Source organism: Centrocercus urophasianus, unplaced genomic scaffold (genome assembly GCF_019232065.1).
Source record: "Centrocercus urophasianus isolate 14NV4802_14NV808 unplaced genomic scaffold, USGS_Curo_1.0 seq_29, whole genome shotgun sequence".
NCBI classification, from domain to species: Eukaryota; Metazoa; Chordata; class Aves; order Galliformes; family Phasianidae; genus Centrocercus; species Centrocercus urophasianus.
The window spans coordinates 8676248-8689412 of record NW_024884855.1 but is presented as its reverse complement, the minus strand read 5'-3'; the positions used below and the strand labels follow the sequence as shown (position 1 = coordinate 8689412).

At 51.8% G+C, this 13165-nt stretch overlaps 1 protein-coding gene across 2 annotated transcripts in view; it reads right to left on the bottom strand.

Annotated features, from left to right (window-relative positions):
• Window positions 1-465: 465 nt before the first annotated feature.
• The window catches only part of PEMT (phosphatidylethanolamine N-methyltransferase), a 37452-nt gene continuing 24752 nt past the window's right edge, over window positions 466-13165 (bottom strand). For both annotated transcript variants that reach the window (XM_042827547.1, XM_042827546.1), the window contains exons 4-8: window positions 9587-9732; window positions 6231-6342; window positions 2519-2593; window positions 1909-1969; window positions 466-1822 (exon numbers count right to left, since the gene is read on the bottom strand). In XM_042827547.1, the coding sequence (XP_042683481.1) occupies window positions 1915-1969; window positions 2519-2593; window positions 6231-6342; window positions 9587-9732 (388 nt within the window). In that variant the 3' untranslated portion in view covers window positions 466-1822; window positions 1909-1914. The remainder of the gene's footprint in view (window positions 1823-1908; window positions 1970-2518; window positions 2594-6230; window positions 6343-9586; window positions 9733-13165) is intronic.

Genomic DNA, 13165 nt, shown 5'->3' with positions numbered 1-13165 from the left:
TTGGGGATGGGAGCTGTGCAGCCAGAGTGCCCCATCCTTGTGGTGGTCCCTGCACTGGCAGTTAGGGCAGCACCAACAGGGCTCTCGCTGTGTTCCCAGTGGAGCAATCCTTCCTAACAAGCACACGGCTCTTCTGCAAACACCCATTTCACCTCTCAACAAATCTGAATTTATTTGCACCAGTGACTTCGAGTCTGGATTGGCAACTCTGACACGAATGTCTGCACAGTGCAATGGAGCCTCTCCTTGCTGGTTGCTATGGCACTGGGCTGCTTTAGCCTCTGTCTATAAACATTCGACGTGGAGGGGATGTGGAAACTTATCTAAAAATAAAATACTATGCCCAAGTCTTTAGGAGGAAGGTCGTCGAGATACCAATAAAAAAATAATCCTTGTGCAATGGCTCAGAAACAGAAGCACAGCGTCCCTGAGCCCTGCTGGAGGAAACAGGAAAGGAAAGAAAAAAAGAGAAAGAAACCTACACTTTTAATTCCCATTGAGCAATGCTGGAAGGGTGAGTTACAGCCGGGCACGAGCAGGAGGGAATGGGACTGATGTGCTGGGAGAAGACCTTCTGCAGAGGGGACGTTGTGATGCTGGGACGAAGCACGGCGTAACTGCAGGACCAGACTCAGCCCGTGTCCCTGTGGGAGCCGGGAGCATCGCTGATCCCTTCCCTTTAGTTTTTGGTGGTTTTTTTTGGTCATACATAGCTTATTTCTCAAACCGTTCTGGGAATCTGTAAACATTGAGTGTGGGGCTGTGGCGTCAGCCCTGGGATCTTCTTTCTGGAGCCGGATCCAGCAGCAGGGATGAGCCCAGGCTGCGTTTCATCCCGGCTGGTGGGGGCAAGGCACTGTGTGGTGGGGTGGTGGGCAGGAGCCTCGTGTGGCCATGGGGAAAGGAGGAGCTGCGTGGAGTTGGAGGGGCTGGATGGGGTTGGTTCCTGGGGCCCAGAGAGCAGTGGGGCACCGGCACCAGGGGACTGCTCACTCTGCTGATGGGGACTGAGTCTTTCTATTGGTCTTGTCCACTCCCAGACTGGTTTCTCCATGCTGGGGCTTTGCTATGGGTCAGCTGCTATGTCTCTGTCCTCTCAGGCATACTCATCTATGTGCCCTGCTGTCACCTGTCTGGGAGCCTTTGCAAATAGCACAAAGATGCTACAGAGCTCTGCAGCAGTGGGAAAGCACGGGGTGGACGAGGAGGTCTCTCTGCTCCGGATGGGTTTATGGTCAGATTTGCAGCGGTTGCCCTTTTTCCTCCCCCTGCAGTTTGAGAGCTGCATGGCATCACTTTGATCAAGCCATGCCTCTTTGGCAGTACCTGTTTGCTACAGAGGATCAGTGAGCTGTGTCCTCCTTTCCACATCCAGCCTGCAGAGCAAGCAACGAGGTCCCATGTGCTGTCCAAAAAGCACAAAGTGCCCAACGCTGAGGAATGGCCGTCCAATGCACCCCATCCTTAGCAGCTGTAGGATGGAGGATCACCTGCTGCCATGCTGCTGCATGCTCACACCTTGCTTCCAAAAGGCCCCCAGTGCCTCCATTGCTCGTTCTGCCCTCCAGGCTGGTGCTGGAGCTGGGTTGCTTCGTCCCTGCAGATCTTCAGCTGTCAGTGTGGGAGGACAGGTTGGGGGCCTGAATGGGGCTCTCCAGCTCCTGTGCTCACACTGTTCCTCTGATGGCTTCCGAGACTGCAGGGCGCTCAGTTGGCTCATTAGGGGTCTGGGCTAATTACTAGGAAACATCTCAGTAGGAAAATGGGCAAATCGGGCAGCACGAGGCGCAGCAGGGCGCGCTGCACTGAGGTGTCCGAGGCACTGCATTGTGAGAGGCAAAGAGCAGAGTCTGGTGAGGAGCTCGTGCAGAACCCAGAGCACGTGGCACGGCCATTTTGGAAACGTACCTGTGGCTAATTGCTCTTTGCTCCCTTCTGTTTCTGACGGTAGATTTCCTCCGTGAAAGGCCTGTGGGTGCAGGCAAAGGAGAAGGGCAAAAGAAGGGGGGAAGATGAAACCATGAGTGCTGCACACTCTGGGAAAGCCCACCTCCCATCTCCCACCTCCCACAGAGACCTTTTCCAGTGCTTCTGGGACCATTCTGGGCTGTTTTCACCCAGGGCTGTTGGACAGCTGTGGGGTGAAACATCAGAGAAGCCCTTCCAAGAAATTAACAGATGCAAAATGTTCTCCTTGCACCCCATCAGACGCCACTACGAGCCCTCTTCCTGCCTTCCTCATTGTTTTCATACAGACAGAATTAGGCATCCGAAAGAGAAAAAAGAAACATATTTTGGTAAAAATAAGCAAATGCACAAATGTTCCTAGAACTCAGCACATAGTTTCAGAAAGGAATCTGCCCATTATCAAAACAATTGGAAAACAATTCTCTGTTTTCCTTATTCCCCGCTGAATGAATCGGAAAAAAACATCTCTGCTTCTGCAGTTCCCCGAAACCTCGGGAGTTAAAGCTGGTAGAAATAATTAGAAGCTCTCCAGTTTTGCAGAGCTACTCACCCCTCGTACAGCACTGCAATTGTGTAGGAAATTGCCACTACAGCTGTCAGCAAAAGGCCAGCTGGGCTTGCATGCCTGTTTTGAAAGAGAAGGAAAAGATCAGGTGAGTACATGGGCTTATGCAAGACCTGCTTTAGAAAGTGAAATGAGACGTTAGGCTCCACAAGAGCACTCTTGCTCATTAAACAGAAGAGAACAAAAGGTGGATTTTTTTCCTGTGCTTAATGTTAACTGTCTTAGACAGATGTTACTTGGCAAAGACTCTTCCCCAGCCTATTTCGGCAACTTCTTTCAAGTCTGATCCCCTCATGTCTCTGTTCAGAGAGTTTCTGCTTTGATGCTAAGTCCTGAGATTATAAGGCTGCTTAATAGCTGAGCAGCTGCTTACGTACGGCTGCGGCTCCAAGCCAGTGCTATAAGGGAAATGCCTGATGTGCACAGAAATACGGCCACCCGGGGTGCAGGAGGCACCTGGCAGACAGAGCAGCGTATGGTCGTGTAGGCAGTGAGCTGAGCCATCACAGGCTGAGATGGGAGGGATGGAAGGGATGGCAAGGATGGGCAGAGATGGAAGGGGTGGGTAGAACAGAAAGGATGGTAAGGGGTGGAAGGGATGGCAAAGAATGGCTGGTGAAGGCAGTGGGGTCATTGCTAAGGCCCCAGGATCCCAGCAGCCTCCAAACCAGGTACCAAGAGCACTCCATGATGTGCAATCTCCCCACAGAGTCCCAGTCTCGTCTCCCCAGCCAAGAGCATGGCTGTGTCCAGTTCATTGCTTAGCACTAGACTCCCAAACCTTCTTTCTGCATCCTATGCCTCCAGCTACTGGCTGCACGTGCCCTTAATTAGGACACTGCTGCTTGTCTTTAATTGCTGGTTGGAGCTCAGCTCTCTGATGGGGACAGGAATTGGCTGTCAGCAGAAAAATGTACTTAGCTGGTCCCTGGTGAGGATAAATGTCTTGCAACCCTCATGCAAGGGGACCAGCCCTCTGGGAAAAAGTGCCTTCAAAGGAGAGACCAAACGACCTGAGCCCCACACCACCCAAAGCAGCCATCAGGTAGTACCTGGCCACATCAGTTCCTGGAGAGATGCACACAAATCTTCACTTTTCCACTGCTTCCATTTTACAACAAGGTTTTTTTCTCATTAGGAAACAGGGGACAACTTCTTCATTCCCAGCCTCCTGCTATTACATGCTTAGTCATGTCTCCTCCTTGATTTGTATCAGAGAGAACAAATTTGCATGATTGTTTGTTGACAGCAAGACCTCTAATTGCATCATTTGGCTGCAGTGCCTGCTCTGATTTACACAGCCTGTTGCCATGAGTTAAAGCACTTCCCCTGCCACAGACACACAAGTACACAAGGCCATCTCTAGACAACTAATGCTCCATTTGTCTTTCGGGAAAAACGAGGCTGCTCGATTGGAGCAATAAGAAGCACATTGGTGTTTCACTCCTCTTATGAGCTCGACCTACTTCTTGGGCAGCAGCTCATTTTGTAGCAGGGTCAATGGCGAGTCAGCCAGGCCGGTTTTGTGGTCCTGGTAGCAGCCAGGGGCTTTTTTGAGAGTTTGTCTGTCCCCAGCCCTTGCTGCATCTCCACACTGCTGTGGACATTTCACAATGCTTGTGTGCTCACATCCTTCCCTTCCGGCACTGCTGGTCCTGAGCACTGAACATGGGGTATTTGCTCCTGTTGTGGGCTTGCTGTTCCCATTTTCATGACAAGTGTGGAGGAAACCTCTCCCTGTGCATCCTGTAGGCACAGCAAGGAGCCCTGGCTGCCCTGTGCCCATTGCTCGCTGTGTGCAGAAGGGGCCAAAGTGCTGCCCGCTGTGTGCTCAGCAGACACATTTGTTTTGTCCAAGGAGCTGCCATTAGTTGAGTCTGGAATATGTGCAACATCCCGGAAAGGAGAAACTAGCAGCTCTGGCCTCAAGTGATGCTCTTAATGTCAGAGTCCTAATCACAGTCTGTCTGGGGTGCTGCCAGACTCGCTTACATTACGCAGTATGTACCCTTGTGGATGTAAATGAACCAAATCCTTGGGCTCTGATGCCACAATATGGGGTGTAATATATCACTGAGGGAGGAGAAATATGCTCTACATTTCAGGCCTGTCCAAAACCAGCCAGAAGTTGTGCTCCTCGTGTGCCAACAGCTCAGCTGCACATCCCTGCTGCCAGAACGCTGGCTCTGACCCACATCTCAAAGCCCTGTGGCCCCACGGAGAGCTCAGAAGAGCCCTAGGATCCCCATTACAACTCAGAAACGCTAGCTGAGATTCCAGAGAAGAGAGACAATCACCATCACAGTGTGCGGGGCTGTGTGGGGCTCCCCCAAGACCAGGCACGCCGTGCCCTGGTGCCACTCTGCACAGCTCCAGCAATTTGTCAACAGCAATTGTTGCTCACGCCTCGCTGCCCTTTATGGTGGCAGCCTTTTAATGAGAAAAAGAGGCAATCGTGTCGTTGTCTCGAGCTGCTTCAAGCTTCTTTTGCCCAGGACTGTGGCTAAAGACCAAAGTGAAGTGCACCCAGTATGAAGTTGCTCCGTCGTGGGGGTGAGGGAGGAATTTCTGCAATATAAACAGCTCGATAGGGCTCACCTGGTTGGGCAGGAATTCTAGGAAATGGCTCGATTGTAAAATAATACGGACCTCCTTACGAGCTCTCCATCCAAATACCTCCTTGTGGGGTGGTATGTGCGGTTCTGTGCCCCTGTCCCCTGCAGCTCCTGTCCCCCAGTTCTTGGGCACTGTTTCCCAGGGCTTGGGCCCAACCCAGTTGCCATGGGGCTGCAAGGAAGGCAAAGGGTGCCGTGCAGTGAGCCCTGACGGCTGCAGGGGGGATGTCAAAGTGCAGAACGAACACAAGGCTCAGTGACACAGGCTTTACTCATTAACAGGGGCCAGAAAGCACTGCAATGCTGTGCATGTGGCTGGGAAGGTGAGAAGTGGCAAAGTGCTTTGTTTTCCCACTGATGTCTAAGAGAGGAGTCCCACGTGGCAGGGCCTGTGCAAAACACCAGGTGATAAAGTCCAGCAGCACTCTACGGGCTCCCGACACAACCCTGCCGTGGTTTTTACTCCACGCATGGTTTTTACTCCAGGCAAATAAATAAAATGTGATATCAAATGAAAACCACATAAAACTTATTACACAGAATCGAGTGTATTGCTCATTTACTGCTAAATTACAGCCTATTCATTTCCTCCGAAGCAGGCTATTAAGCTGTGTTGTATGACGAGGAGTTTTTCGGAAGTGCTATCGCCATGCAGAGGGGGGGAGGTGTGCTGGCTTGTTTTGTTTCTTCCAGAGGTAATTACAGGGTCACACCAATCCCTGGTATCAGTGCCTGGCCCCCGCTGAGCGACACCCGGCATGAATTCGGCCCTGGCTGTTGATTTTTCCACGTGCAGAGCTTGCCAAGGACCCCATTTGGCTGCAGAGCGTTTGCTGATGTTTCCTCTCCCCAGCACTCGGCCGTTATTTATTTTTCGACAATTAATTCCACACGTCTTTTTATGACAGAGAAAGGTTTTGCGTGTGCAAAAATAGTTGGGAAGTGAGAAGCCAGGGGCGTGCTGCATTTCCCCTGCTGCTTTACTCCCCAGCTGTGTCACTGCCGTCACCAAATGCTTCTTTGGCTGCTGATCCAAGCCAGCACCTTACCCCCCAAGTACCATGAGAGGAGCACATACTCACATGATGGACCAGCCCAGGTAGACAGCCGTGCTGCCCCAGTACATGGGGTTATCCAGGATGCTGAAGGGGAAGCAGGTCACTTTTGCCTCCATCAGGATGCCAAAGTAATCCCCTGTAGGGTGAACAAAGGGTTTCTCATTAGGCTCCATGAAGTGGGGTGGATCAGCATGCAACGCCATGGGGCATCCCTGCCATGGAGGCAGAGCAACGGCAAACAAAGGGTTTTGCTGCTGACTTTCAGGCTGAGAAAACAGCAGCAAATAGGCTGCATTTACTCCATCTCCATCAGCTTTTCCGGGAATGGCTCTCTGCCCACCAGGAAGGGCTGTGTGTTTGTGCATTGCGGTGAGGCGATGGCAGCTACATTCCTCATCAGGACACAGCTCTCGAGGTCCCAACTGCTTGGTTCTGCTTTTTCATTTGAAAATCGCCCCTCTGAAGCCACTTGATGAGGAAACGAGTGCACAGGATCAAACACATCTAATGGGGAAATGAGCCCGGTGCACACTAATGGTGTTTCGTGACGGTACAGCTGAGACCGCCGCCACCAAATGCCCCCATTCAGTGCCACTCTTATCTCATAGTTCAGAGGGTTTCTCAGAATTTCAGAAAATAGCACCTCTGCCTACAAAACGCTCAATTATCGGCACGGTGATGATGATGATAATAGGTGATTTTCATCTGTAACGAGGAAAGCTTTCAGAACTGTCAGCTTCCAACCAGCTTCCTATCAACCTCAGAGCAATCTTTCCATGACAAGCGAGGAGATGCGTGCAGAGGCATTTTGGGGGAGTGACAGGGCTGGGATGCAGAGCTTTGGCTTTCCTTGGGCTTATACTGAGACCACGAAGGCCAGCAAGGATTTTGCTGTGTCCTCAGCACAAGACACGGCGTAACGCAGCGAGCAGCCCATGGCCATGGGTTGTGTCCCCAGCCCATTCCCTGCCCTTGGGCAAATCTCCTCCATCCCTCCCAGTGCCATTGTGCACCGATCACAATACCAGTCTTTCTCGTCGTGCAGTGGGGGTGAGGATTAATGGATGGTGAGAAAGTGCTCGGAAATTCAGATAAAAGGCATGATGGGAGAGCAAAGTATTCAAGGTTATTATTATTACCTGGATCGTGGTGTAATTTCTTTGACCTCACGTGGTGCAAAAACATTTATTTCCAAGGATAAATAGCGCCTGCCCAATTATACAATGCTTTTGGGCTTTAACTACAGGCCACTAAGTGAGATAATTGCCTGGTATTCACACGACATGTTCTCACAGTCGCTTGGCAATGCAACTCGGAGATTGTTCTGCTCGAAAGCCCCCCCGAAGCCACAGCCCATTGCTGTGCTTTCTTCTGTGTCAAAACGTTCATTATCCCCTGCCCGCCCTCGCCTTCGGGTGGAACACTTTGCTCCCCAAAGGGCGCTGGAGCAGGGGAGGTTTGCACAGAGTGAATGCAAGCAGCAGCGAGGGCCTGCAGGCCTTTCATCCTGCAGCAGTGCTTCCCACAGCCCCCTGAGGCTGACCCGGAGCTGCTGGGTCCACCGTGACCCACTGATGGGTTCGGGCATGCAGTGCAGCCCTCGGCCCTTGGGAAGTCAAGTACTCATTACTGCCTGTGTCAGAAAATAAGGCAAACGGCTCCAAAATAAATTCCAGCCAGTGCACGGCTGGGAGAAGGGGAGAGAGAAGAGCTGCCAGGGCAATGGGCTGCATCCAGCCACAGCAGAGAACGGGAGTGGCACCACTGGGATCTAATGGGCATCCCTGATGCAATTTCCTTGTCCTGCCTTCTCCAGCACTCACTGCTTTAAGAAAACCCAAAAGGGAAAGGTCCGATGCTGTCTCAGTCAGTTTATGGGAATCTCTTGCTCTCTCAAAACGTCTCTTGAGCTCAGTCGACTGAGAAGATCAGGATGATGTCATTACCCTCTTCTTGCCGAAGAAGCTCAGTTCTTTGCCACCCGCAGCAAGAAGTGCCAGCGCTGCCCGCGCCAGTGCTGTGTGTGCAAAAGAGCGGTGAGAGCACAGTCCTGAGCCAGACGGCACCCACGTGAGCCCCCCAAGACCTGCAGACCCCCTCCTTGCTGCTGACTCAGTGGGATGAGCACAAGTGCCACTACAGGCCACCGGCACCCAACTCCTCCCTGCTCAGAGCACGGGGCTGTGCCCCTGCTTACGCTGAGCCTGACTCACCCGTTTGCTTTCCCCCTGTGGTTCAAGGCCAGTGGGTCCTCGTGGGCAGTGAATCAGGCTTTGCGTAAGCAAGCCCAGAGCTGGCTGTGCTTCAGGAGCGCTCAACCAGCTCGAGCTGATGGGTGCTGCCCTGCCTGGCCTCCCGGACACGTCTCCATGCACACAGCATCACCGTGGGTACGTTCTGCCCTGTGGCCTGGGGATAGGGATGCAACACGGGGCCAGGAGCATCGATGTTGAGAGCACACGTCTAGGAGCACCGGGATCTGTTTCTGGCAGCAGGAGCTTGGCCAACTCAACACATTTCTTTGCAGCTCAACTGGAAAGCAGGAAGGCTTATTCCCGCCCTCTCTTCTTCCTGGAGACGCGGCAGGAGCTAATTGAATTTGGTTTGTAAAGCACTTGCAAAAAGCACAGCCTAAATGCAGTGTCAAAGCTAGAGCTGTCATTATTCCAGCCAGCGGGAGCTGCCCCTTTCCTCTGGTATTTATTGTTCCTGTCTCTATTTTATTTTTATGAATTCCACACATACTGGCATGTTTCTAAAGTCAACAATGCTAATAGAATTACGCTCTAAATGTGAAAGCAGGCACAGTGGAAAATGCCTTTTGCCATGAAGCGGCAGATAAAAGAATCTGTCAGAGAATGTTGTGTTTATTGCAGAGGGGAAGAGCAAGTGAGACTGTGCCTGAGCAAGTGGCGGATGGCTGTGGGCTCAGCACGAGCCTGCTGGATGGCTCCTAACTCTTCATCCTCCTCTTCTTCCTCCTCTTCCCACCGTGCAGTGCTGGTGCTGGTGCTGACCTGCTCACAAGATCTGCCCTTGGGCTGCCTTCTCTGTCGGACGTTTGATCTCTGAGATCATTAGGTGGTTTCTAACATTTCAGGCTTGATGCAGAAGGTGATTAGACCAGCTGTAGAAAATCACTGCACGACCATCTCGTGCAAAGTAACAGCAAGGCTATGTCGTGCTTTGGTATCACAAAGCCAAGACCAAACCTAAACGCACCCTGAAGACAAGGAAGAGGAAATTCACAGAAGGTTCTGCCCTACCAAAATTAGACACAGAATATCTCGAGTTGGGAGGGACCCGCAGGGATGATTAAGTCCAACTCTGGGAGGATTAAATGACCTTTCTGGTTCAGCTGTTGAATTTTTAGTGCTTACCTAGGAAGGTCCCGGTGAATCCCAGTGCTAAGAAGCTGGAGATGACAAACAAGGTCCCTACAGCCATGATGGCCAAGCCTGAGTAATAGGCCCAGTGGCTGTCCAAGCCGTCCAGCTTCGGCTGGCTCTTCATGGCTTCTGTGAAGCTGTCGGAGAGACAACAAGGGCTGTTACAACAGCGACTCATTGCTAACATCACCCCTCTGGGAGATGCAGAGCTTTGGGAGAGGATGCTGGCTGGGGAGGGCGCTTCTCAGGGTCTCTTTTTCCATCTGAACCTATTCCAGCTCCCGATGGCAGAAGCCACAAAGTCTGGTGAGCAGCCGGGACTTGCCCTGGGGAAGTTATTTTTACTTGCAACCCTTGATGACTCCTGGAAATATCAGCCCTACTGCACTACAGTATCTAAAGATGCCCTTGAATGTAAGTGCTGGAGGCTGCAGAACCTCGGCACTGGGAGGGCTGGGAGCAGTCTGCCGGGTTATCTCGTGCTCCCATCCCCATTCCTCTCCTCCACCAAAATATTTTGCAGCCTTCATGTGTTCACCACGTGCTCAGGAGTGATTCATGGCTGCAGGCTGACAGGCAGGGGGAGGATTTGAACACCGAAAGGAAAACACGAGATACACAGATTTTGGAGTGTGAGCACTGCTTCTCATCGAGGCACTTCAGGTCTGACCTTCCCAATACTCATTTGTGAGTGCAATAATTGTGACCCCCCCTCCATCTTGGGCCATCTGAACTTTGCCCAGGAGCAGGGCTTGGCCTCTCGCACAGCTCCAGTACCCATGTATGCCCACAAACAGGAGAACTCCGTGATTAAGAAATGCTCATTAATAACAGTGAGATAACAGGTCCACAGTGCTGTATGCAGGATCTCTCCACATATGTCTGACACACGAGGTAGGAAACTTGGAGCTTTTTTTTTTTTTTTTTTTTTCAAATGGGCACCCTGGAGACTGAAATTCAAGTGGAATAACAGCACTCCTGCCTCTGGCCATTGCTGCCTGCCGGGCACAGCCTTTCCTCCTCGTGCTCCTGGATCTTCACGTGGAAGGAGCCCAGTGGTTTCCCTGGCTGCTCCACCATGCTCTGACTGCTCTGACGTTATCTGCAGCATTTGGGATGTGGTTTTTTTTTCACGTCCAGCTCTCTGAGTCTTGCAAATCCCTCGGTTTTCTTTGCTGCCTCAATTGAAGCCGAGAGCCCTGCCAGAGATGTGGCTGCAAGCACACCTTGCAAAGCCTCAGAAGGCAGATGGAAGGCACACACCGAGCAAAGCCAGGGATGATTCCTCATCCTTGTGCTTTAGAAACCTGGATGATATTTTTTGTTCTCCTTGGAGCTCTTTCCTATAAGATTTACTGCTCTCTGGGAGCTTTTAGGCCCCACAGCAAGGTGCTTCATCTTCACTTTGGACTGGAGCAAAGCAGCAAAACATAGAATAAATATCATGTGCTTGGGAGAGAGCAGGAAAGAGCCTGGGAGAGTTGCTGCAGTGCCCAGCACACCTCCCTCCGCTCACCAGCTTCAGTTTGGTTCGGCTTAAAATCAGTGCTGACGGAAACGTGCCATCCTGCCTTATCGTGAAGCCGCAGCAGCCTCACATCCCTTTTCATGACATCCCTGGTATTTATTACTAAGTGACACAAGTGTCCCCTATGACGAAGCCCAAGCCTGCATCCCCGCTATCAGCACAGCCTGGCTTTGTGTGCGAAGTGATTGCTCAGAGGCTGTTTTTGGCTCAGGGTGATCAGGAATCATGCCGTTACGCATCTCTGAGCCTTCCCTTTCCTATGCTCGTGACCCTGCTTGGCTTTGGAGTACAAGAAGAACAAAGGTGACACGAATGAGATGACCACAAATCAGCTTTGCAACCAATCTGTGATGGGGGTTTGCTTTGGCAAAGACATCTTCCCTGCTCCAGATGATCCCATTCCCCCTTTTTTTTGGTATGGCTGCACTAGCTGCCCTCATCAACATGTCCCACTTAGTCCCCTGCTGTTCAGCTTACAGCTAGAGAGGGAGGTGTTTGCATGCAGATAATGGACTGCCTTTCCCTCGAGTGATGCTTTATATCTTCCTAAACGCACATTCTATTTGCATTAAACATGATGCACACTGGAGTTTTCAGGATTGGTAAATAAACCTTTTAAGCATTTATGATGCCGGGCCACGACAAGCAGCATGGAGCTGTCAGAGACAGCAATTATTCTGGCATCTGTGACTGCTCCTGGGTGGCAGGGGAGCACGGCGGCTCTGAGGCTCACCCTCCTGGCACAGGAGGAAGAGGCGGAGGCTGTCTCCTTCCATGTCATGCAGTCGTTCCCTTTGCCATGTGCCTCTGAGTCACATTCATTGCAGCCTGTATTTCTGGCTACATCTCACGGCTGTGTCCCGGCTCGGTGCCCAAGAGGACCTCAATTAGAGCCATGCTTTGTCCCAGTACCTGGAAATGCTTTGTGCGCCGAGCGGAGCGATTGCCATGGTGAGGAGCTCCTCTCTTACAGGGCACAGATAGATGGGCTGTGACCTACTTTAATCACACCCCTGGCTGCTGGCTTAAAGGTGCCTGTGTCTGGGGGGGGTGTGTGCCCCCAGTTCTGAGGAGGGGATGATGCTTCCTCCAACATCTCCCTATGAGTATCTGCCAGTTTTCCAGTGTGAGTGGCACAGGTGTAAAACCCAAATCCACCAAAGCAGCAGATTTGGCCAATTCCTGAGGGCTGCAAACAGCCCGTGGCCACCACAGTTGTGTACATTGGCTGGCTTTGCACCAGGGAGCCAAGGCAACAGGCACTGTTTGGCCCACCCTTCCCGAAACAGAGAGGCACGCGCTCAGACACTCATCTGTTGCTACGCAGGAGGTGCTGCTGCGTGGGAATAAAGTACATGAACTGGAAAAACACCCACAAAATGGCCCTGCAGTGTGGGGATGGGGACGTCACACAGGTGGAAGTGGTTTTAACCCGTGGTGTGTTGGGCACCAGGGTGAGAAAAATGTGCTGTTGGTACTGGAGGCACCAGCCAAGTTTGTAGAAGCAGGCGTTCATTTAGTGAAGAGGTGACTGCAACACCAGAGAGCTTGCCATGCAGCCTAAGTACGTCCCAAAAAGTCACATGAAGCATGAAGCTAGTCTGGAAGTGCTGCCATATGGAGAGAGCAGCTCCAGGCCTCCATCAAAATGTGGCCCACAGTGACCACATTTTGTAATCCCTTTCCCATAAAGGAGGGCAAAGACCTCATCAAGCAAACTGGGTCGCTGCTGCGATGCTCCCTTTAATGATCCCAAAAATCAGCCTGGAAACTGGGCAAGTGCAATTGGGGCAGAACTGGGCCAGGGGCAGGAGGCAGCGGGAAGCAGCAGAGGTGCAGGACGTCCTTGTGCTGAAGGCTTTGTTCCTTGTGGCAATAGCAGGCAACGGGGGTGAACCCATCCAGTGGAGCCCAGCAGCAAACAGTGCCGCATGCACACTGCAACAAAAGACCTTGTTCATTAAAGAAACAAATGCTGAAATAGTCCTACCAGTAGCATCAGCAATTTTCAGCCTGGTCATCATCTTCACAGCTTCTTTTGC